The 25,827-nt window shown below is 36.1% G+C and overlaps 2 protein-coding genes across 2 annotated transcripts in view; one reads left to right on the top strand and one right to left on the bottom strand.

Moving 5' to 3' along the window:
- Positions 1-17,093, top strand: part of Usp20-33 (Ubiquitin specific protease 20/33) — a 39,114-nt gene extending 22,021 nt beyond the window's left edge. The window contains exons 14-19 of the mRNA XM_071591621.1: positions 894-1,086; positions 4,124-4,381; positions 11,545-11,671; positions 11,792-11,945; positions 14,465-14,781; positions 15,825-17,093. Of these exons, the coding sequence (XP_071447722.1) occupies positions 894-1,086; positions 4,124-4,381; positions 11,545-11,671; positions 11,792-11,945; positions 14,465-14,781; positions 15,825-16,208 (1,433 nt within the window). The 3' untranslated portion in view covers positions 16,209-17,093. The remainder of the gene's footprint in view (positions 1-893; positions 1,087-4,123; positions 4,382-11,544; positions 11,672-11,791; positions 11,946-14,464; positions 14,782-15,824) is intronic.
- A 4-nt stretch (positions 17,094-17,097) lies between these two features.
- On the bottom strand, positions 17,098-25,740 carry Fen1 (flap endonuclease 1). The gene is made up of 8 exons (XM_071591620.1): positions 25,551-25,740; positions 25,362-25,464; positions 24,937-25,103; positions 23,541-23,650; positions 22,573-22,776; positions 19,399-19,617; positions 19,108-19,302; positions 17,098-17,278 (listed from the first exon to the last, which is right to left on the bottom strand). The coding sequence occupies exons 1-8, from the start codon at positions 25,630-25,632 to the stop codon at positions 17,213-17,215; spliced, it is 1,146 nt and encodes a 381-aa protein (XP_071447721.1). The 5' UTR covers positions 25,633-25,740; the 3' UTR covers positions 17,098-17,212.
- Positions 25,741-25,827: the final 87 nt, after the last annotated feature.

The raw sequence follows: 25,827 nt of genomic DNA, 5'->3' as shown, positions 1-25,827 counted from the left end.
GTGTAATATGATCTCAACTCTATGAGTACATTTGAAAAGTTAATTACTTAAGTTACATTATACTATGCTTCAGAATTTTCAACTTTTATTCAACTGCTATATTTCCTTGCCCATAAGATGCACCGTGATTGTTTGGGTCAGAATTTTAGAAAAATGCTTGTCAAGCAGAAAAGATCGAATTATTTTTATGTTAACACTTTCTGCTTACTGCTTATTCAAAATGGTTATATTATTGACATTGGTAGTGACTGTAACCATTTTCCATGCCTGATGTGGGAAAAAATATATAATAGTATTTTTTTGGCGAATCAGCTTGTGCTTCTTGAAGGTTGAAACTGTATCCATGTATCCCTGACCCATAAGTTGTAGGCTGATTTTAGAGCACATTTTGGAGTGAAATAAGTGAATCTTATGGGTTGGGAAATAGGGTAACTTCAGGTGGATTCATGGTTTCAGTTGTATTTATGTATATGTGGAAACCTGTTTTGTAAATTAATCTTAATGCATCACCTGTAGATGGTCAGCGCAGTGCCTTTCTTTTATTAAAATTCAAACAAAATTCCTTAATGCTAGGAAAAGGCCCCATGATGAATTAAATATCAATTATTCATAGTTTGACTGTGGAATTTTCCTCACTAAAGCCTTATCAATAAAAAGTTTCTACTTTAGTTAAAATCTACTTTATTAAAACAAGGTAAATTATATTCATTATATTATTTCTTTGAACCTTTTTAAGTTGTTCATTTTAAAGTTTAATTCTTTCTTGGTATTTTTAATGAGGTCTAGAAAATCATATTTTGTATCTGGGAAATCATATATAGCTATGTTCTTGTAGTTTTAAATTCATTCTTTCAGTATTAATTTCACTATCTGATTCCTCTTTTTGGAACCAGATTGTACTTCTGAGGTGACAACATATGATTTATCATCAGTCATCTGTCATCATGGAACAGCTGGTGGTGGCCATTACACTTGCTACTCCTTAAACTGCATTAGTGACCAATGGTTTGAATTTGACGACCAATATGTCACCGAAGTTTCTCCGGAAGTAGTGCAAAACTGTGAAGCATATGTACTCTTTTACAAGTAAGTCAAGTTAAACACCTAACTTAAGCAATGCATCAGTACCATTGTTGACCTCATGAAATTAATTCTGTTGATTTTTAGTGTTGGGAATTTGGTCAATAATAACAGCACACCTTACATACCCTGGCATGTTTTATTTACTAATATATTTTCTTGAGCGTTAAAAAAATCCCGAGGAATGTACCATATAAGACAATTTACATTATTAACAAACATAAATTAGACATGGATCGAACTAACTCAAACTTGGACAGATGTGACACAAACAAAGGGTAAATTAGCAGAACAAACACAATGCAATTCATATGTGTATGTTCTCAACAATCACAGCCAAGTGCCTTAATATTGCTAATACGTTACATACTGAATCCAAGTGACATTTAAATGTAGGTTTCATTCAACCTGTGCTACTTAGATACTTGGTTCTAGTTACAGAAGTAATGTAGTCCATTTTGTTTCTGAGGACCTAACTATATATTTTAATGTATACACTATGAATTTCAAAAACCGCATTTGGAAATTATTCAGAAAAATAATATGCCAAATTAAAAGTAGTCTGGCTTGTAACACACTTAAAAATAAATGTACAATAAACATTTCACCCATCTTATATCATTGAATAAATTGATAAGAAATCCCAACTAGGATCAAGAACTTGAATTCGTAAATGGAATAATGAAAGTCAACTATAACAGAAATTTTAAAGAGTTAAAACAAAGAAATATTGTTTAAACTTTATTTAATTTATATAATGTGTTTTGATAGATCCTAAGTTTTAATTTCCATTTAGCCCATTAATAATGAGTAGAACATATTATTTACATGTGTTTTGTCATGTATTATAATTACCATGCAATTTTATGTTAGTTATAAATGGGTAGTATTATTAGCAGTAGTGTTTATTAGGGAATGCAACCGATGGCTGAGGAAATTTGTGACATTACGGATAGATGGGTAATTTGGTAGGGGTAGGATATTCAGGGAATGGAGAAAGGGGGGGAAGAGATCTGGCGCTGGCCTCAGCCTACTCTTAATTATGATAGGCACCAAGGGGTCCTCAGTTTTAAGTCCTAGCCAAAAGATTGGGCTCTTCACTTGTAGTTCTCTCCACATAAACACCACAAGTAAAGATTGGGATACCTCCGAAAAATCCTGCCATGTCCAGGATTCAAACCTAAGTCCTCAGGATGGGAAGCTAGTAGAATAGCCTCTGTATCGCCTGTCATACCTTGACGACAAAATATTCCTTTGTCTCATAAAAATACCTCTTGATTAAAAAAGGTTTTAACATAGATTTAAACATCAGATATGAGTTGGTATATTTTATCAAATATCCCGTGCTACATCACAATACATTGTCTGGTATGCTGGGGGGCACTCCTTGGGAGAGTCAACCGATAGTGGGGGTTTCTGTAAAGATCCATTACAGCTGGCTGCGTAGGTTTTCGCGGCGGTGGTTTGAAATACTCTGCATTATCGGGTTTCACCGCGTCGTTGTTTGATTCAGACAACAGTTTCGCCGAAGTTGCATTCGGCTTCTTCAGGTCGAAGATCTTCAGCCTGAAGACGCCGAATGCAACTTCGGCAAAACTGTTGTCTGAATCAAACAACGACGCGGTGAAACCCGACAATGCAGAGTACTTCATCCATTACAGCTTTTTGGCACACGGATGTTGACTGTTTCTGTGGTGGATAAGTAACTGATTTGTATATTTTTGGAGTTGGTGCCTATAACCTCCACTTGTAGATTATTATCTAATCCCATCTCATTTTTGTTGATGCAACAAGCTGAAGCAGATATGGTGCTTCTTCCCTCTCGGAAACCATGTGTTGAATTTAAAGCTAAACTTTTTCAAAAAAAAGATCAGTGTTTCTTTCATTAAATATTTCATAATTTTTGATAAATTAGACAGCAGTGAAATTGATAATTATAACTACCTTTTTTGAATTTTTTTGTTAAGGTAACATATTATTTCTTGGCCTTCTTGTTGTCAACATCATGGATAAAAACATCCCTTAGTCTCTTTATCCTACCTAAGTCTCTGACTTTTTGGCCAGCTGCTTTAGCTTCATTTGTTACCCAAAATGTTCTGCTAGCCTTTATTGGAACAATAAGTGTTTTTGGAAAACAGCTCTAAAATACAAATTAAATATTTTCAAAGAAGAATTTGTATTTCTTGTGCACACGTGTTGTGTTATGTTATACAAATCAACTCTGGACATGTTTGATTGTATATCACTTAAATTTTCTATTTTTTCCTTTGGTGTAAAATCTTTTATAAACCTTTGGGGTTTCCATTGTTTGAACGGTCCCTACCGCCAGTTAAGCATTGTGGTCTGATGGATTTAGATCAATTGCAAAAACATGCAACACTGTTAGCCAATTTTTCTTTAGTAATTATATAATCAATATTGGTAGCTGTGGTTTTGGTTCGTCGTGTAGGCAAGTTAATCAAGGTATCAAAGCGTAAATTTCTAATAGTTGGCTCAGTTTTTACGAAACATTAAATATTTAATTAGTTGATTCCATAGACTCCAGGAAACTCTGAGTAAAGGGCAAAGGCTTGTATTAGGGCAGGTGGACAGTGGAAGGAAGGTATTGAAGGAGGAGCATGGAAATTCAAAAATTTTGTTTGGTTGATCTTTGATGAGGTCTTCTGCACCTGACAGATAACCTCCTGGCATGCGTTGTCTTGTCTTTTTAGATTAAATGAATCATATTAATTTATTATTAAAAATAAATTATTTCTTATATTCTTTGGTATTCAATTCAACTTAATTGAACTTCATGATATATTGTGAAAAATAAAAAACCTTTTATGTTACCTTCTAAGTCAACTGTTTAACAATGGTGATTTGTTTGAATGAAATTAAGTGGAACGTGCATTTTTTGTTATTTTTCACAGTTAATTATTTCTTATCTTTATTAGATTTTGTTTTCATATGTTCCTGAGTTAAGTTACTGTTTGTTTTCTTGTATTTTTTTAATATTTATTAGACTTTTCACAGAATATTATAGTTGTTTTCTAAATTTCAGGAAATCCTCAGAAGAGGTCAATAGGCTTCGGCTGCGTACTGTGGAATTAATGGAATTGTCAAAGAATGAACCTGGACTGATGGAATTCTACGTTTCTAAACAATGGGTCAATAGATTCAACACTTTTGCTGAGCCTGGACCAATTGATAACTCAGATTTCCTTTGTGCTCATGGTGGAGTTCATCCTTCAAAAGCACCTCATGTCTTTGACCTTTGCACGCCAATTTCACAGAGTGTCTGGGAGTACCTTTATGAAACGTAAGTACTTTTATGAGAAGAATCAACCCCCAGCCATACCCCTGTAGATTCTTCCCATAATATTCATACCGCCATAGTTACATTTCCTTTTAATTAGTAAGTACTTTTCATTCATCCTTGTCATTCTAAAAAAATTAATAAAACCTTGTATTCTAAAAAAAATTAATAAAACCTTGTGATTTGAAATTCAAGAAAAACCCCAATGTATAATTTCAAAAGGGGTTGTTGCTTTGGCTCTGTGGAATAATATCATGACATTATGCATTCTTGCTTTAAAAATCCGACTATACATCGGGTGTCATTTGATTGATAAAGTCCTGGGGGACAGAGTATTTCTTTTTCTAGGGAAGTTAAACTTTTCTTAACCTTGAAATTATCTTATTATATATTTTAATCAAGCTGGAATATTTTGTGAGCTGTATCCCACAAAGCCACCCTTGATCCTGTAATAATCCTTAACTTGCTAATCCATCCATCCTCATTTCAAAAGCCTCCAATGTACGTCTATCATCCTACATCAATGACCACATTTCCGCATAATACATAACTATGCTTCAAATCAAACTTTTGACGAACCTTTTCATTATATTCTTGTTCAACGTCTCTGCCATCAATTCCCATCTCTTTGTGAAAGATTCTTTGAATAACGCAATTCTTCTCCTTACGTCCCTACTACTGTGACTATCTTGATCTAAAACTCTTTTAAGGTAGGTAAAATGTTCTACTGGCTTTTTACCATCCAATTTTAATGTTTTATTTTGCCATCCTCCTGATCGAATACCTCATTTACCTTGCTTTGTTTACATTAATCTTCATCCCAGATCCATTTATATGATTTTCTAATTTGCACAGCAATGCTTGTAACTCCTTGGCTGACTGACAAATGAAAGCTTGGTCATCAGCAGACATAATTGATTTTATGAATTTCCCTCCAGCTTTCATTCCTATTATCCATTCTTTCCATGCTTTTTGTACCATTTCCTTTACATATACTTTGACAAGCACGGGTGACAATGGACACCCCTGTCTCACCGCTCTTCCTAACACTGTCCATCCTTACTGTCCATATACCACTTGCACCTGAGCAGTCTGATATGTGTATAGGTAAGTCTTCTATCTGTCAAATCTACTAATATTTTCTGCAATAAATTCAATAATTGTACTTAATTTACTCTATTAAAAACCTTTTTGGAATATGTTAAACAAAAAATCCATTAGGTAAATTCTTACTTTGGTATTTATTGGATAAATGCAACAGGAGATAATAGAAAAGTTATTTAAGGCTTTCCTTTCAGCTAAATGGAGCAAATGGTTTGTATAATTAAATGGCAATATTACTTGGCTGTCTCTTCATCCTATTTTAATCCTTAAATCAAAATGTTAATTTAATGCTCAATCAAAAACATTCACCCTTTTCTGAGATATTAGAAGTCATAAGGATGAGCTATGGCGAGGCACTTCAGGCTAGAATGCCCAGTAAAGGCTTACAAGGGAAAAAATGTCCAACATGTCGAAATGATTATTTGAAAAGTCAGGTGCAGTGGTCTCTTGAAATCTAGTGGCATAAGTTGCATTGGGAACTGCTGCTGTCAGTTTTCCCTTGCCAGGGAAAACTGACAGCAGCAGGACAGAAGATGCAGAAGAAGAAGACCAATTTAGTTAAAATAGGAACTTGGAATGTTAGGACAATGTTGAGGGCAGGAAAATTAGATAATATTAAGCGAGAGATGGGAGAGGGGAAGCATAGATATTTTAGGTCTATGGGAGGTGAGATGGAAGGATTGCAGGGATTACTGGAGTGATAATTATAGAATAATATACAGCAGTGGGGACGAGAGCCAACGAGGGGTTGCCATAATATTAAGTGAAGAGGTAGGAAGAAGTGTAGTCAACATAGAACCAGCAACTGATAGAATATTACTAGTAGAGATCAAAGCGGAACCGACGAACTTGGTCATTGTTCAGGTATACTTGCCACCTAGGTGGAAGAGGTCGATAAGATATACTACCTTGAACAAAAAGTTCCCGGAATAACCACCGTGTGGCGCTCCCATCGTTCCAATTTGAGTTCTGTTTTTTTTGTTAAATTGGTACATCTGTTGTTGATATTCCCTTTAAATCTTAGTGTCATAACTTGACATTTGCAAAAGTTACGTAGCCAAGAGTACATCTATCTCTGTGTGTGTTGGTGATTTTTTACAATTGCAGAAATGGATTTAAATTTGCAACAACGAACTTGTATTAAATTTTGCGTAAAAAACGGATTTAATGGCGCACGGACGTTGGAAATGTTGGAAAAGTGTTTCGGCAACAATTCTCTAAAAAAAACGGTCGTTTACCAGTGGTACGAGCGGTTCAGAAGTGGTCGTGAGTCAATCGAAGATGATGAACGCAGTGGCAGACCATCGACATCGAAAGTCGGTGAAAAAATTGATAAAGTAAAAGAAATGTTGGTCAATAACCGCAAATTAACCATCAGAGAAATAGCGGAGGACTTGAACATTGCCTATGGATCCGCCCAAGACATTGTGGTTAATGATTTGGGTTTCCGTCGTGTAGCAGCAAAGTTGGTGCCAAAAGACCTCAATTTCATGCAAAAAAGAGACCGTGTTGACGTCGCAAAAGACATGATTTGCGAGGCTGAATCCGATCCCACATTCATCAAAAGGATCATTACTGGAGACGAGACGTGGGTTTATGAGTACGACACGCAATCCAGACATCAGGCAAGTGAATGGCGTTCACCAAATGAGCCGAGACCAAAAAAACCACGTCGTTTTCAGTCAAAAAAGAAGGCAATGCTGACGGTTTTCATGGATTACAACGGTGTAGTGCATCATGAATTTTTGCCAGAAGGCCAGACAGTAAACAAAGAGTATTATTTGGGCGTTATGAGACGTTTGCGTGAAGCAATTCGCCGAAAGAGACCAGAAATGTGGGCAGAAAACTCGTGGATTTTGCACCATGATAACGCACCGTCGCACAGTGCTATCATTATTCGTAATTTTTTGACGAAAAATGCAACAAATACCATCCAACAGCCACCGAATTCACCTGATTTGGCTCCCTGTGACTTCTTTCTGTTCAATCGAGTTAAAAAACCATTACGGGGAACGCGTTTTAGCAGCCGAGAGGAAGTAATGGAAAAATCGCAGGAAGCACTGATGGACATACCGAAAACCGACCGTAACTTTTGCAAATGTCAAGTTATGACACTAAGATTTAAAGGGAATATCAACAACAGATGTACCAATTTAACAAAAAAAACAGAACTCAAATCGGAACGATGGGAGCGCCACACGGTGGTTATTCCGGGAACTTTTTGATCAAGGTAGTATGATCAGTTAGAGGACATAATCATGTGTGTTCCTGCGGGGAAACATTTAATAGTGATGGGGGATTGGAATGCGACGGTAGGCAAAGGAAGAGATGGTGATGAGGTGGGGGACTACAGTTTAGGCATGAGGAATGACCGCGGGGATAAAGCAGTTGAATTCTGCAGGAGACAGGGGTTAGTCATGACCAACGCTTGGTTTAGACACCACAAAAGATGCAGGTATACATGTAAAATATCAGGTGATTCAGAGAGGTATCAGCTATATTATATTCTGGTTAGACACAGGTTTAGGAACAGTGTAATAAATTTGCACAGCTTCCCGGGAGCAGATGCGAACTTTGACCACAAGTTAGTTGTTATGAAATGTAGCGTCCGTTTAAAAAATATAAGGCAGGGTTAGGAAATGGAATGTAGAAGCATTAAATGGATTGACATGGAAGGAGGCAGACTGTAGAGAAAAACATGGAAGATGGTAGAGAGCGGAGTACTATCAAAGATAAATGGGAATACTACCTTGATCAAAAATTTCCCGGAATTTATTCAGAAAATTAAAAATACAAGTTTATTCATCTAAATCTATATTGTCGCCTTCAAAGTAATCCCCATCGACTGCAACACACTTATGCCAGCGCTTGATCCAATCCTCGAAACATTTTTTATATTCGGTTTTCGGTATGTCCATCAGTGCTTCCTGCGATTTTTCCATTACTTCCTCTCGGCTGCTAAAACGCGTTCCCCGTAATGGTTTTTTAACTCGATTGAACAGAAAGAAGTCACAGGGAGCCAAATCAGGTGAATTCGGTGGCTGTTGGATGGTATTTGTTGCATTTTTCGTCAAAAAATTACGAATAATGATAGCACTGTGCGACGGTGCGTTATCATGGTGCAAAATCCACGAGTTTTCTGCCCACATTTCTGGTCTCTTTCGGCGAATTGCTTCACGCAAACGTCTCATAACGCCCAAATAATACTCTTTGTTTACTGTCTGGCCTTCTGGCAAAAATTCATGATGCACTACACCGTTGTAATCCATGAAAACCGTCAGCATTGCCTTCTTTTTTGACTGAAAACGACGTGGTTTTTTTGGTCTCGGCTCATTTGGTGAACGCCATTCACTTGCCTGATGTCTGGATTGCGTGTCGTACTCATAAACCCACGTCTCGTCTCCAGTAATGATCCTTTTGATGAATGTGGGATCGGATTCAGCCTCGCAAATCATGTCTTTTGCGACGTCAACACGGTCTCTTTTTTGCATGAAATTGAGGTCTTTTGGCACCAACTTTGCTGCTACACGACGGAAACCCAAATCATTAACCACAATGTCTTGGGCGGATCCATAGGCAATGTTCAAGTCCTCCGCTATTTCTCTGATGGTTAATTTGCGGTTATTGACCAACATTTCTTTTACTTTATCAATTTTTTCACCGACTTTTGATGTCGATGGTCTGCCACTGCGTTCATCATCTTCGATTGACTCACGACCACTTCTGAACCGCTCGTACCACTGGTAAACGACCGTTTTTTTTAGAGAATTGTTGCCGAAACACTTTTCCAACATTTCCAACGTCCGTGCGCCATTAAATCCGTTTTTTACGCAAAATTTAATACAAGTTCGTTGTTGCAAATTTAAATCCATTTCTGCAATTGTAAAAAATCGCCAACACACACAGAGATAGATGTACTCTTGGCTACGTAACGTTTGCAAATGTCAAGTTATGACACTAAGATTTAAAGGGAATATCAACAACAGATGTACCAATTTAACAAAAAAAACAGAACTCAAATCGGAACGATGGGAGCGCCACACGGTGGTTATTCCGGGAACTTTTTGATCAAGGTAGTATATCAAGAAAGTCATATTGAAAGCCACAAAAGACCCTACAGGAACTGTTAATGGGAAAAGGACCATGAAACCGTGGATCGCGGATGAGATGATTGCAAAGATGGATGAGAGAAGAACATGGAAGAATGTAAACACAGAGTTAGGAAAAATGAAGTACAAAGAGTTAAATAATAAATTGAGAAGGGCAACGAATAAAGCAAAAGAAGCATGGTGGAAAACGCAGTGCGAGGATATGGAAAGTTTGTAGAGGAAGGGTGAAATTAGTGTGCTATACAGCAAGGTAAAATCACTATCGGGAAGTGAAAAGGGAAGATCTATGCTTACAGTTAGAGATTAGGCAGGTAAGATAATAGTTGACACAGGAAAGATCCAAGAAAGACGGAAGGAATATATAGAAGCACTGTATGGTAAAAATTTTAGGCCAACAAGGTTAGACATAGAAAAGGAACATGACGTAGATGAAGATAGCTTAGGTCTAGGCATACTCGACGTAGAGATAGAAAGGGTATTAACGGAGTTGAAACTAAATAAGGCCGTGGGGCTGGATAACATTCCCGTGGAACTATTGAAATGTTTAGGAAAAATGTGGGAGGAAGAGGCTATATGGGCTGATTCGTAGTATCTATGAGGAAGGAATCTGGCCGGAAGACTTTGTGAGATCAGTGTTAGATCCTTTCCGAAAAAGGTATAGGCTACATCATGTGAGAACTTCAGAACAATAAGTTTGATTTCCCACGCAGCTAAAGTTGTTCTCAGGATCATCAACAAAAGGATACATAGTTGGGCAAATTATTATTTAGGGGATGATCAGTTTGGGTTTAGGAAGGGGAGACATGATGCCATTGCAGTAATGAGATCCCTAACGTCACGGAAGTAGGCTTGTTTTAAGCCTCATGGTTATTATTGGTTTTTACACATCAAACTGTCTAAGTGAAATACAAACTGAAAAGATTTTATTTTATAACCAAATAAGATAATACCTTTCCTTTTTAATGTTACAGAGTACCACGTTGCTCATATTTTTGACAAATTTCTAATAATTTCGTTGGGGTAGATCAGTCGACTCCCTGGGTTTATTGGCATGTTAATAATTCATCCATTACTGGTATGCCAAGACAAATTATGAATGATTAATGAATAGAGTTCAAGATTAAACAAAATTAAATTTTGTTTAAAGCTCATATATTTTAATTCCACTAAATATCACAATTTTTAAATTTATCTTTGAACCACTTCCCCAATGAACAAAATTTAATGTTTTATTCTTGGAATTCATTAATATATTTTGATCAAGGTGGAGAAAACTGAAGTAGTGTCAGCAATGAATAAATTTAGTCAAAATTCACTTAGATTTTGAAATAATAGATGGCATTTATGTCCCTTTCATGAACTGAATTTACGCCAATTTATAATGTAATGAATACTTATTGTAAAAATATTGATAGATTTGAGCTCTTACGGCTAGTAGTATTAAATGAAAATAAAACTCCAATAGCCGTAAACAGTTTACCTTTCTAAACAAAGTACAAATGAAATTAGTTGGCTAACGCCCCAAGTCAAGAAGGGGTGAAAGGTAAAAAGGAGAGGATAAGAAAGGTGAATACGAATACGCATATTTCGGCCACAAAGTATTAGGGCTACTTTGTGGCCGAAATACGTGCGTTCGTATTCACCTTTGTTATCCCTTTCCTTTTTACCTTTTAACCCTTCTTGACTTGTGGCGTTAGCTAACTAATTTCATTTATACTTTGTTTAGAAAGGTAAACTGTTTACGGCTATTGGAGTTTTACATTCATTCAATACTTAATGTAAATTTTCATTGAATTACCTGTTTAATGTGCCTCATTTGTATTCATGCATAATGCCTAATGTATATCATCATGTGAAAAAGATATATTCTCCAAAGTTACCATCCATTAAGGTTAAACAAATCACCCATTGTTTATAGCTAACCTAATGTTTTTGTTACTTCCATTGCTCCAGATTTGGAGGAGGCCCTGCCTGTAACAGGTTATATGAATGTTCTATTTGTCGGTCAGAACAGGAAGCATTGCAATGTCGTATTGAACAAGAATTGGAGGAATTTTTGCAACTTAAAAAGGATTTCCAAGTAAGTAAATGATGCTTTTATTAATGGCTGTTATTTATGAGTAACTAATTCACTTAGAAATGGTAAATTTGAAATTACAGTGCACGTGTGTTGAATCTTTTATGTTTTTTTTTCATTTAGGCAGAAGAGTCCCCTACATTAATTTATGCTATAGCAATGAGTTGGTTTCGGCAATGGCATGGATTTGTGAAGGGGAAGGAACCAGAGCCTCCAGGTGCTATTGATAACTCATCCATAATAACCACCAAGAATGGAATTCAAGTTCTCAAAATAGGTAGGATAAAACTATAGTGTAAGACAGTTTAAGTGAATTGAAAACAATAAGAAATGAGATCATGTGGCTGAGTCATCAGTCCAATTAGTACCTCTGAGCTCGGTACCCTGTTTCCCAAATAGCATATTTCGAAAAGTATTTCATGCAATCTGTCTTTGGCTTTATTATGTATATCATCTCTTGCGAGAGCCATAAGATGCACATATTCCACAAGAATATGTAAACCTATTTTCCCATATTCTTTCTTATTTGAAACTTTTTTTACCCACTTCATGAAGCATTTTTTTTCATATCTCTTTATTCCACGCTTCAATAGTTTTGATTATTCCAGTATTTATTTCAGCGACTATCCATGTGTCTAATGTGGAACAGAATTTATAGTAAAGTAAAAGTACTCTATACAAAGTACAGAAAAGTACTCCATACCTAAGTGTTCATTTATCATTTCCTATTGTCTTTAACATTTTTAAAGGGGTAAAATGGAAGAATTTTATTTGCAATTTAACTCCTGAGCAAACTGAAAAAATTCCATAACTACTCACTTTTTATTGCTTGCTTGTAAGTCATTCCTAAGTGTTCATTTATCATTTCCTATTGTCTTTAACATTTTTAAAGGGGTAAAATGGAAGAATTTTATTTGCAATTTAACTCCTGAGCAAACTGAAAAAATTCCATAACTACTCACTTTTTATTGCTTGCTTGTAAGTCATTTTCCTTATGTGAGGAACCTTTTCCTTGAGCTGTTGTGGAGAGAGTAGAATGCAAGGCACAAGATCACAGTCGTCTAAATCATAGTAAGTCTATATCAGTCACATGAATGATATTCACACTATTTTGATCATATTAAAAATAATAGAAAACTACCTAATGTTATCTCCAGCTGATTCTCCATAGTAGAGTGAATGCAGAATCCATTTCTCCATGGAAGAAAAGATACTTCTGAAAAACTAAGTATTTAAGAATAAAGAATAAGAAAAGATTTGTGTGAAGGCTTTCACTGTGTTGAAACTACAGATTGCCAGGGTTTTTAGGTTACTTCTAATATATCCCATCTGGCTATGATGGTTGTGCTGGTGTTGCCATCAGCATATTCAGGTTTAATTGAACTTTACTGAGATATGGCAGGTTTTTGTAGAATTCCTGTCTATCCAGTTGCATTTTGAGGCCTTTGAAATCACCTCAACTCTTGCAGATAAAGGGCTAATTAAAGACATTCCAGGCATCGTGCCATTTTTCCTCAAAAATACATATTTCTTGTGGAATGGGAAATTCTACAGGCAAACTTAGGTGGCAGCCAAGGGATCACCTCTCTCACCAGTCATAGCTAATTTATCCTAGGGAGATTTTGTATAGAAGGCCCCCTGAATTCTTACATGAAGACACTAAAACTATTCATGAGATATGTGGACACAATGTTCACTATTCATCTTCATGGAATGGAGGAACTGAAGAAATATCTACAGCACCTGAATCAACATAATGCCCCCATTCAATTCACAATTGAAATAAGAGTAGAACAACATATGTCCATTCCTTAATGTCCTTGTGACTAAAAAATCGGTTGGACATGCTGTCTGCCAGAAAATGATGCATACTGACTTTTCATTAAATTTCTCCTAGCTCCTCCGCTCCAAGTAGAAGTCATTGGTCATATAAAACTATACCATTGGTCACTGGACTACTCTGACCAAGATTCCATGGGTACAGAGAAATAACATTAACTAAAAACAGTTCAACATAATGGACTCTACGTACTGCATGATAGGGAGAAAGAAATAACCTGGCCCTAGAAGGGATTGTTGAGGTTGCGACTGACATCCATATCTTGGCTAAACTGTATGCCATTATACCTTATATTGCCAGGCACGTCAGAAAAGTTACCAGAGTTCTTGTGAAACATTATGCGATCACAAGATTTAATGGTGTCAAGAAGACATGACCTCCTGCAGACAGAAAAAGGCAGATGCCTAAGTAGCATTCATGAAGAAGTGTACAAAGTCTAATGCACTTAGTACAAATCATACCCTACTTCGTCATCCTAATCTACGTAATCCTAATCCTACTACGGACCAATGTACAGATCACCCACAACTGGTGATTAGAAAAGCACCAGTGGGTGGCCAAGAATAAAATGTTCCGGATTCCGCCATTGCTGAAACTGTATTGTCTTCACCTGAGCACAGCATCAGTCTTGTCAATTGTTGAATGCTGTTCTTGCCTTTTCAGATAAAAAGGAAAAATGTATAAAAAAGTGATGTGTTGGCCACTCCAGATTTTCCATTATCCCCTTAGGACTAAACTGTTTAGCAGGAGCATTGCATTCATGTTGATTTCATGGACATTGACTATCTCAGAGAATTGGGATTAGCTTACTAAAATCAAGCCATGCCATTGAAACAATGATGCCATGAGTAATTGTCTTATTTCAGAACCTTTGAGTCACATTGAATTTCATTCTCTTTCTAGAATTTCAGTTAGGTTTTATGCAATTGCATTTCAAGTGTGTCTTTTCTTACCAGTTTCAGATTATGCCCAGCTCTCTGAAGAACAGTGGCGCTTCTTTCACAGAATATATGGTGGGGGTCCTGAAGTAATTGTTAGACAGGGTGGTCTAATTGGCCGAAGTGTTCCTCCTATCTTAGGTCCTCCATCAGCTTCAAAATTCAATGGTAATAACAGCAGCATCCCTGCCGCTTCATCTCTCTCCGACACCAGTTCGGGGATTGCCATCACAGGAAGTCTGACCGGGAGTCTAGATTCGGGCCAGTCACTGAAGACTTCTCATGCCAATAAAGCTCACAGCACAGAAAACATTCACCACCACTCTCAGCCAATTGTGAGTAATTATTCTAAATTATGAAGTTTTTCTGACTTCAAGTGTTCTAATTAAGGGGTGTCACTCTGACCTGAATGTACCATTTTTTGCCATGGTGGAAATAGCCATGGAAATTGCCCATCTTTCCTTGCTCTGTGAATTACTGAAAACATCAGGTAGCATATCTCCCCCTATCAGACTGCTATGTGAACCTAAGCTCTCTCGTAATAGAAAGGTAATTTGAAAAGTTCTCAGAATGGAATAGGCATAAATGACTTACCTCTGTAAAACTTCTTTTTTTTTCAATATAGTCTCCCTGTACACTAATGAACTTGATCCAGTCATACTAACTTACTACATAGAGAAATAAAATGTAATGTTGTATAGAGTGCTTGTTAAACCAAATACAGCTCTGGCAATTTTTTTCTCCACTGCATTAAACTAAACCTTAATCAAGGTGTTGAAATCCTTGAGTCTTCATTAACAATGAACACATTTCATGCAAAATTTGTGGTAAGGTGTACTCCCAACCACCTGAAGAGAGAGATTGTGTACTTTTTGTGGACTTGGATGTCTTTTACCTGCAGACTGGGGCCAATCATCCTCCCATGATATTGTATAATTATTCAGCCAGAGGCATTTCAGATTTTTACCTAATCAAAGGATAAAGTAAAAATATGCCAACAATTTCTTTCCCTATTACTTTTTCTAATGTCAATTAGATAAAGGTATGGTGTATTAATATATGATGCTGATGCAGAATTGTATAAAAATGTAATAAGGCTCACTTTAGTGACAGATAATCCTAAAATGTATGCACTTGCATGAAAAATAGATTCTTTTGATATCTTCTTGGACAGAGTTGTGTTTAGGTAAGGAAAATACCCCAGTGTGTAAAGTTATTAATTATAAAAAGGAGCCTCAGTAAACAGAAAGGTGATTGACGAGAATCTTTTATGTGCAAAGTGGTAACACTCTGGATTTATGCTTCTTTGAAAGGTGGCTACTACTGCACAGTACTATTGTCACAATTTTTATGTTCATTCCCTTTCTATTACTTGCAGATGCCACGTCCCCAGTCACTAATGATGACGGCTGGTGCTAATACCTTTCAAAACACAGTCGGTCTTCCAGGACGTAGTCTGAGCCTCAGTTCTGAAGGAGATAGTAATGTCTTAAGTGCTGCAAGGAAAGTTCGTAGGAAAAGGCAAGATTCAAGCTCAGGTGGTTTTGGAGAGGCGTTGGAGACAACTCAAATCCAAAGTACAAGCAGTTGGAGTCCTGTGTGGTCAGTGACAAATGAGGGTAAGGTAGAGGCCTTAAAAAGAGGACAGGAAGGGCCGGAGAGTGAGAATGAGGAGAAGTCAGCAGATGGTGGGACAACTAGGCAAGCCAGTATGGGCCATGACATTGATGGTCCCTTGGCAGAGCCCATGATCGTAAACTAGGAATGTATGGGTGGTGTGTTTGCATTTGGCTAAACCACACTGTGTGCTGAATGGAAAAAAATGGAAGTTCTTGTTGTCAATTTCTACACATTGCAGTATCTGTTTGGATGTTTCTTTTTCAAGTGGTTTACCACTAGCCTTAACTGCACTGCTGTTGTTTCTGTTAGTGTAGGTTGACAAGTTTTGTTTTTATTTAAATGTATATATAAAGGTGGATTGGTGATATTGTATATGTGTGCGTGTGTGTATACTTGCCATTTTGGGTTAAAATTGTCCATTATTACTTGACAATATGTTGCTCATTTCATTATCATTGTACAGTTATCTGTGAGTAATATGATTACAATTCAGTTAAGTTTAGGATTGCATTCCATTAAATCTTTCCGTTGGTTCATGCACATGTGGTAGTATGTAAAATGTTTGGTGATTGCTCTTACCGACTTGTCTTTAAAATTTTTATCAAGTTAAGAATTTTCATCAGTGTTATTGTTGTTTAACATTATTTCACTCTGTTTTGTTAAGTTTCATGAATAATGTTTTAATAGCCAAATGGAAATCCAAAGGATCATTTTTCTGACATTTAATGTCTTACTGCATTAAGTGGTGAGGATTAATGAATGCCCTAAGCAGTCAATGTTTTGTGATATTTGCCAAAATACTTCAGTATTGACTTCCTTAAAATGTACAAGCAAATGTTATCAATGAAGTGCCCAACTTTTATTATAAACTTGACCAAATATTAAGAGGTAGCAGACAATACAAGATTGATTGAGGCATGCAGATTATTAAATGTGACTAAGTACACATTTAATATCAGTATGATACTTTATTAAATTCGTCTTGCTTACAATCTTGGATTTTTCAAATACTTTGAAGAAATAAACATGAGTATAGAATAATGGGTTTTATTTCTCTGCATTAACTTAACATAAAGCACAACATGATTGGAGTACTGGGACAAATGCTAGCTAAAAAGTTTTAAAAAGCCATTACAAAAATATCAATTACTTAGGTTTACGGAAACTTCCTCCTCCTCGAGCCTTTTTAGCTGATCCTTTTTTATCGTCCACCTGAAAGATATTAATAAAGCTTTGAAAATAACTACTTTGATTCATGTAATAATAATACTCAATCGTTCGAAATGGGCAACAGACAAATGCTTCAGTATTGGACTATTTACATCTTTGGTCATCTTGATCCATCTGATAAGTTAAAAATTAAATGAAATACAACAAAATATTCACAACATTTAAAGTCAACCTGAGGATTTGCGGACTTATAATTAAAGATATATTAAAGATATATTAAATATAATCTTTATCTATGAATGGTTTTAAAATACAACATTTGCCACCTTGTACCTTATAGAGTGGAATCATAATATATATTATAATTGTATGTTACAAGTGAACCCAAAAATACCTTAAATTACCCTATTATTTATAAGTGAATTGTTCATAGCAAATACTGAAGTGGTCTCTCCATCAGACCACAGCAACATCATGGGTCACAAAGGAAGCCTTTGGACTGAAAAACATGGAAATGGCCTTTTTTTTAAAGTGGCTTCAATAATATAAATATGATGTTAATGTGGCCATATTTTACAGAAGCCTACATACATGTCCCTCTCCACGGGGGCAAATTCCTGCTACCTGCAACGTTGGGTCGCATTCCCTGCCTTTTACAGACTCTTTCGGGGTAGAGTGTTTCGAGGTGCATTTTCATGTGGTAGTGATGTTTCAATTTCTTGCTTGTTGTGTCCTGGCTTCCGTGTTGTAGGATGGCTTTCGTGCTGCATCATGGGGTATAGTTGTTTTGCGGTATATGTGTTTGCATGAGTGTTGGATGAAGGGATTTTTGCATGAGTGTGTGCGCTGCTGTGGGTGTAATTTTCCGTGTTGTTTTTTTGCATGTGGTATTCTTCCTTTTTACGGTTGGTGACCTAACACCCCCCGCCACACGCCCTCGCGGCGGCTTGCGGGGTATTATGTAGATGTATGTAAATAGAATTAATGCTACAACTATTTCCCATCAATCAGAGTTTACAATTCTTCTCAAGGTTAGGACCATTAATTGAAAATGAAATTACTTTCAAAATTTTCATATCAATAACCAGACACCCTTTATGTACTAGGGGCAATCACCTTTTTAACTAGTGGTGATTTGTAAAGTACTTGTAGGTGCAAAATTAATACTGTCAAATATTATACAAGCATCATAATTTGAGCAGTTGAAAAATGCATCGCAGGCATGATTAACACCTCCAAATCTTGCCAGTTACACCCCAATGATAATGGTCAGACTAGGGAACATTTTTTAACATTCAACTCAGGTGTGCAACCAGACAGTTCTTTAACCGAAGGATATCAAAGCATAGACATGCAGTCTGAAATGACACTGACTTATGCTGTCCCAACAGGGTTCATTTCCAAATGCCACCAGCAATCAATATCATGGAAAACAAGCAACCATCATCCTCGAACATATTTATTTATTTAGTGGCACTGCCTTGCACTGAATATGAAAATTTGGGTATCTCTACCACTTAAGCAGAAGGTGACCTTCCAATATGACATTAACCCTTTCTCAAATGTTAGGTGCTCGAGTAAGCCTTGCGTTTCAAGGCGGAATAACATATTAATTGATGGGCAATGGAACAACTGTTACCTATGAAGTCAAAACTAAATTAATCTCCACAGCATCCTACTGAATTCTCAATCATTGAAAGATTTGCATTATAAAATGAATTTTATTACTCTTAGAAGGCTAGTTTTCATAAAAATCTGAGCGCAGGAAAATTATAAAATAAAATTGCCAACGATGTAATAAATGTTACATGGTGCCATAACTTTCATTGCAAGGGGAGGAAATTATTCATAAACATTTGCCTTGCACTTACCTTCCTTTTCTGTGGAGGAGTACTACCGGGAGGAGGAGCAATGGTTTTGAAAAATGAATCTAATCTTCCTTGAGTACCACTTCCTCTTGCTTTTAAGAGCTTCTTAGCTCCATTTCGTACCCGATCCTCATTGAATCCCTTGTCACCACATAAATATTTAACCAGTCCATCCTCATTGGGGCTTTCCCATTTCAGCTGAAATGTTCAAGAGAGATGTGCCATTTAAAATATGAACTGCCATACAAAATATATACTGAAATATATTCAGTGAATGAAGATCATTAAAATTACCTCTATTTTATCTGCATCAGTCACTTCTGGTTTCTGGAAAAGTACCCTTGCATCCTTGTAAATCCAATCGGGTGGTGGAGGATACTTTGACTTGTCGAGTTTTTCCAGCACATTTTCCAAGCTGCGATGAGTTCGAATTAACTCAATGGCCCTTTTTGGCCCAATTCCCCTGATGCTGTCACAGTAATCGCAACCCAAAAGTATGCACAGATCAATGAACTGCAAAAAAAATTAGCTTAATAATAATTAATAACACCACAGCATTCACAAATAAAGAAATAGGCATTAACACTGGCACCTGAACTAGGCCATGTATAAAACAATGGATTGATAACATTTTACAGGACATTAAGTTCATAGGGCGAATTCAATTGGCTGTCATACAATACAATGAAACATCCAGAGAAATTCTGCACCTAACTTTAGCAGAGTCACCCATTTAGTGTGCACACACACGAGAATTTCACAGTATACAAATCATTTGCATTACCTGGGATCCCATTACTATCAAATAATTCTTACACTGTGTCCTGCACAGTGAAACTTAAATATTCCATGTACAGAGAAGCCTGATATAATGAGTATGACATGTATCAAGAATCCTGGCATAACGCATGTACGGCCCAACGTACAGTTAGATGCTCCAAGCTTTACATGTACGGTGGCCACGCATTTACAAATAGGATGGCAACTGACCGGCATAAGTCCAGGAAATCATTTTGATAATAAAAAGCAAAAACCATGGGGGATGTCCTTGCATGGAGTCAGCGTAATATATAATGGAAATATATTGGATGTATGTTTAACTAAGTAGGATGGCTAGGAAAAAGAGATACATGGATAGTTCTTGTCAAACACCCCAAATGGATTTAAGACCATAGAAGATGATTTCAATGAAACGGAAATTGAATATACCTTTTTTAAAGACAAAATTATGGTCTGAATCTGCATCCTCCCCTGAAAACCTGTGAGTTTTTGATTCGTCTGTTCCTAAATCTTTGTTTAACCACGATATAATAGCTTCTGCCTACCCAGTAGCCCTGGCATTTTCTGTTATAATTATGACTTTGATGTGTTACTTATAGTCTTACCCATTAGCTGGAAAAGCCTGTTGCTTTCTCTTAGCAATCATTTCTTATTCCTAAACCATAATCTCCTGCCATGTCAAATGTCACCAAACCACAATGTTCCAATATCCCATCACTGTCTAGTATTTCCTTGCATGCAAGTTATCAATTATCTCTTGTGATTGATCATGTAGTAATTCTATATCTTCCTACCAGTGACTTTTTCAGCATGTACACTTGGATTCTACATTAGTTGAGTTTGCTTCTTTATGACTAAGATCACCCACTCTAATCACTTACTACCTCTCTCGGCATTTTCCTACTCTGACCCTGTCCCACATAAAACAAACCTTTCTTCCTTAATCCTAGGATTTACTGGGATAAAAAGACTTTGGCAGCAACCTCACCGAGAAGGAATGTTTTGTCTTTATCCTGCCCTACAACCCATCTGGTAGCATCAAAGCCCTTCCATCAAATGGAGGGAGTCATCCATGGAAGGGGATTACAAACTTCTAAACAGAAACATCAAAAGAAAGGGACACAATGAAATTACACCTGACTGAATTATATGTGAACAATTTCCTTCAAGTAGAATGTAATACTCATCATAACATAGTGTTTGTTGTTCTTGGTGACAGGTCATGTACACCACTGTTGTCTTCATCCACTCCAGTCCCAGGCCTCTTCCTTGGCTTTCTTCCATCTCTCCCTCTCTTCACATCATTGATAATTTCAGCCTACCCCTTCTTCTTTTCTTCCCCCCTTTATTATTCTCTCCACAGTCATTGCTAGTGTCCCTGATCATATGTGCAGCAATCCAGTTTTCTTTTCTCTTCCGAAGAGTGTTACTCCCTTGACATGTTAGCCTCATTAACCCTGTTAAAACCTCCCCCTCATCTCCAACTTCCTCTACACCCACATCTCAAAGGCCTCAATCCTGTCCCAATCTCTTCCCTACTGTGATCCATGCTTCTCGCCCTTACATTCAAACACTTCACAACAGCATTGGCACATTCCCTCTATACATGTACACTTCTACTTCTACCTTTTTACCTTCCCTTTCCAATATTTTTCCTCAATTTCTCTTCATATTGATAATATTCACCTTCTTATCCTCTAAAATTCTGTATTTTTATAGTACATATCACACTGTTCTTTCCAGTTCTTCCATATTACAACACACTGTTAACTATCATTTCGTAGCCACTTTTCTTTCTTTCTTAATTCATTGTATAATTTGTGATATATGAATCTAATATTTTCACCAGTTCTATTTTTATATTGTCTTCTTTCTTTTATTTTATTTAACTTCGCCATTATTACCAAAGGTTTCTTTGCTAGGTTGCCTTCATAGTATGTACACATGCAATATAATACAATGTGGAGAAAGAGAAGATAGTAAATCAAAATTACAAAATAATACATGTTCTGGTATTTTAATGTCTACTATCAGTGTGAAATTTTCACTTCATATTTTGTTTCTTTCCACAGGGAACTTCATAATGTTAAGGTTTCTAAGGCAAACATTATTCGTAATACTAAGACTTCCATTTCTTCAATAGGGCCTAATATAACTATGTCATCTTCCTATATGCAACTCCAAAAGAAAATTCCTCCCAATGCATCAAATTAAATAATATCAACACTAAAACACAAAATCTGTGCCTTGGCAAGGTTTTGGGTGAATTCATGCAGTTTGCATCGGAAGAATTACTTAAATTAACTCCATGCGAAATCCACTATTATTATTTTTAGAGTTATATTCCAGAGGTTAATTAAAATCCAATTTACTAATAGAAATATTTCTTCTCTTCCCCTCGGGGGTTTTTTCTGGTGGAAATCAAAACAATTTCTCCAATGCATACACACCAAATTGTGGCTTATCAGATGAATTATAATTCCTATGACGGTCAAATGATAGGCACCTGGAAAAGTTGTTTCCCACATGTCAACCAAAGGATTTAGCCAAGTCACAAAAAAGGACTTTCTTTGAACTTATATGAAGTCTGATAATTATCCACAGAAGAGTTAATTCTTCATTGATGAAAAATACCATTATTTGTATCATTTAAAATTATTATTACAAAAATTAAACCCAAGTTTGTACCTCATTCTGCTCCAGTTCCAAGCCTTGCAACACACGATTTAGATGAAATTCCTGCACAGGCATCTTCCGAGCTTCACTAAATGTGAGGTGTCGAACAAGAACATTTGATCCAAATGTCAAAGCATCCATATCCTCTGTGGCAGTAGCGTATACTTTGCCGCCTTTCACCAATTCTGCACACTGAGCCTCTGCTTCACATGGGGCCTACAAAGCAAGACAGTGCAGACAATTATGGCTAGTTCAAATAAGTTTTTTCATCACATTCGTTAGCAAATCAATTATAGGTGAACAGACAGATGATTCTTTCCTTGCAAACAGATATCACTTAAAAGCCATAAAAGGGTAGAGAAGGGAATCACTACTCCTATGCCCCACTACCAAGTCGGGTGATGCAAATATAGATCACGCCCTATTCCCTAGACTAATTCTATACACTTACACTTCAAAATTTGGGTAACAATAAATAAATGTATTGATAGGCAAAGTGAACATTTAGGTTATGTTGTGTAAGTCAAGTGCATACACAAATAATAAATACAAAAATAATGTACTTTTAATTCTTACACATGAACTAATGATGTGGAATTTTTTTTAAATACCCCAAAAAATAAATTGATCATTTCTAAGGGTAACCCAGGAAACTAAAATGAGACTATATGTGATTAAATTCAATATTAACATGGATAAATAATTTCCACAATCAACTAATATCGTTTTTTATAACCCTTTATTATTTTATTTTCTACTACTATACTTTCTTTTAAGATACAAATCATTGTCACATGAGCATATGTATGGATGTCTAATATATGTACACAATAAGTATATATGAATTTGGACTACTATTAGAGTGATTTGGCATTCAAATGCTATGATATACATCATAATATGTATAAATACATACAATATTCATATTTTGTAAGGTAAATACCTTCAGTTAACATTTATAAGCTTGAAATGAAACTTACATTTACATATGGGATCCCCATTAAGGATAACAGTTCTTTGCATTCATCAGCATGAGTCTTGGTAACTTTGACGAGACGTCGATTAAATTTATCCACCTGCTCCAAGTCACCTAGAAAAAAAAACATTCTTTAATCATGGAAAATTTCATAATTTGGGCTTAAACAAGAAATATTCAACGGATGAACATATATGTAACGACTATACAGTAAATCCTGTTGAAAGAGTTTGAATGAGTCAAAAATCCATAATATCCAGCAAAATCGAATTAGTGTTACATAATGATTGCTTTATTCTAGAGTATTTATCGGTTATTATTGAAACACTGAGCAAAGGAATCTGTTGACTCTGAGAAAAAGTTCACAAGAGAATGAGACGCATATGACAGGCCAATTTTACACCAATATCTGCAGGAATTAGTTGTCTTTGAACCTCCGAGGTGGAAATGGTAATGAAACCAGATGAAAATTTTGAAATATGTTTCAATCCATGATCGTATGTGTTTCACAAGCAAAAGATCTTAAACTGCTGTTTGATCAAATCATTTACTTTTCTGCATTCATAACAAAGAAAGGAATGTGATTTCATAGTAATAAATTTATTCGTTACTATTACATTTTTAATGTCCACCAAAATATTCATGTCCATTTTATAACCTAACTAAGGTGGAAAGCCGGCTCCTCCCAAAAATATCAAATAGTCTCCAGGGGATTGATTCCATGTTTGAGAGTTTTGCTGTTCATCACGTATACATGGCTAGATATCTATGGATATGGCGTGCTTGCATATTAAACATTCCGAGTTAGATCCATGATGAAATGCTATTAACAGAACTTGGATGAAAATTTTCATACATGAAACACTTCAGTTAACTTTTAAAATTTTAATTATTGTTTAAATTTGCTGATAAAAAGAGCGCTTGGAATTAACAACATTAAAATACGGAGGATATATCAATGTATTACCACTTATCGCCTCAAGCAAATATAATATTTCTAATGTGTATCTTAAGGCTATTATAGAGAGTATCGTGTATAAACCAAGTAACCGCATGCGCACTTATATCCATTCTTGCATATTAGGACATCTCAGGATATCCATTGTTTATATCTGTACAGCCTATGGACAACCACGCAGTACACACGTTGCATGTGCAGTGGATATCCACACAGTACAATATAGGCTTCACATTTATCAGCCGGGCTCCATATTCATTTCATTATTACGAGCAGTTTTCAGGACATTAGAACATTATGAAATCTTTATTAAGAAATTAGCTTTTTTTAATGCAAACAAAAATGTCCACCACTTGATGCCTGATGAATACACACTACATAGCCCCGAGTGTTCATGACATCCACTGGATATTTTGTGGTTTGTTGCAAGTTATTAGAATACCTGACTCCTCAGCTTTCTCCAGAGCTTTCTGTGCTTCTTCACGTTTCTCTTGTCGTTTTGATAGCTCGCCTGATTTCAGTTTAGGTGGTTTGCCATCGAAAACATACACAGGTTTTATTCCATTTTCAACCATCCTTATGGTGCGGTAAAACGTTCCCATCAAATGACTAGAAAGGAGATAGAAATATAACTTATACAACACTTAATTTATTTTTTGTGATGATCAGAAGCAAACAATTTGTCAGAACTACGATAAAAAAACAGAGTAAGAAACGAGGCTCCTCATACACTAATGCCAGCATAAGTGAAAAACCCACCGCTGTGCAAAAACCCTCGAACTCATAAAAGAATGTGACGGACGGCGTTTCTTTGCAATCAATGGCATAAAAAACTACTATGAGCAAAAGTTGATCGAGTGAATATACCTTGTTGTTTCTCCGTCGGCAGACACCAACTGCGAACCTTCACTTCTAACTGCGATAAGGAACTGGTATAAGCTCATTGAAGCGTCAATAGCTATTTTCCTTCCTGCCAATGATCAAAATGGTAATTTAGATGAGACAAATCATATTCTAACCCTTATGACAAACACGTTTCTTAATAGTTGCACCTACCAAAGTAATTCTTAATGTCGCTTTCTTTAACTGCTGTTGGTACTATATCAGCAATTAATTTGGACAAACCTAAAATTCCCATTGTGGAAGTAGTACAATAAAATGACTTGCAAATATAATCAATTTAATAACACCGCTTTTTGAGGTATAAATGGTTCAGCTGTCAGTTCGTCTTCGACTGCAACAAACGTTTCCCATTCGGCGGGAACAAGAATAGAAGTCAGAATATGTTTTTGAGACAAGAAATTCAATGCTAAGTATTATCATTAATATTTAT

The sequence above is a fragment of the Hetaerina americana genome, unplaced genomic scaffold (assembly GCF_022747635.1).
Source record: "Hetaerina americana unplaced genomic scaffold, ioHetAmer1.1.p SCAF_5, whole genome shotgun sequence".
Taxonomy (NCBI): domain Eukaryota; kingdom Metazoa; phylum Arthropoda; class Insecta; order Odonata; family Calopterygidae; genus Hetaerina; species Hetaerina americana.
The sequence above is the reverse complement of the archived record's forward strand: the minus strand, read 5'-3'. Positions and strand labels throughout refer to the sequence as shown.

Coding starts and splice junctions, on each gene's coding strand:
- Fen1 (XM_071591620.1), bottom strand. CDS start 25,632: ATGGGAATTTTAGGTTTGTCCAAATTAATTGCTGATATAGTACCAACA. Junction 23,651..24,936: donor GGAGAAAGCTGAGGAGTCAG/GTATTCTAATAA, acceptor TTTTTTTTCTAG/GTGACTTGGAGCAGGTGGAT. Junction 19,618..22,572: donor TGGAACTGGAGCAGAATGAG/GTACAAACTTGG, acceptor TTTTTTTTGCAG/TTCATTGATCTGTGCATACT.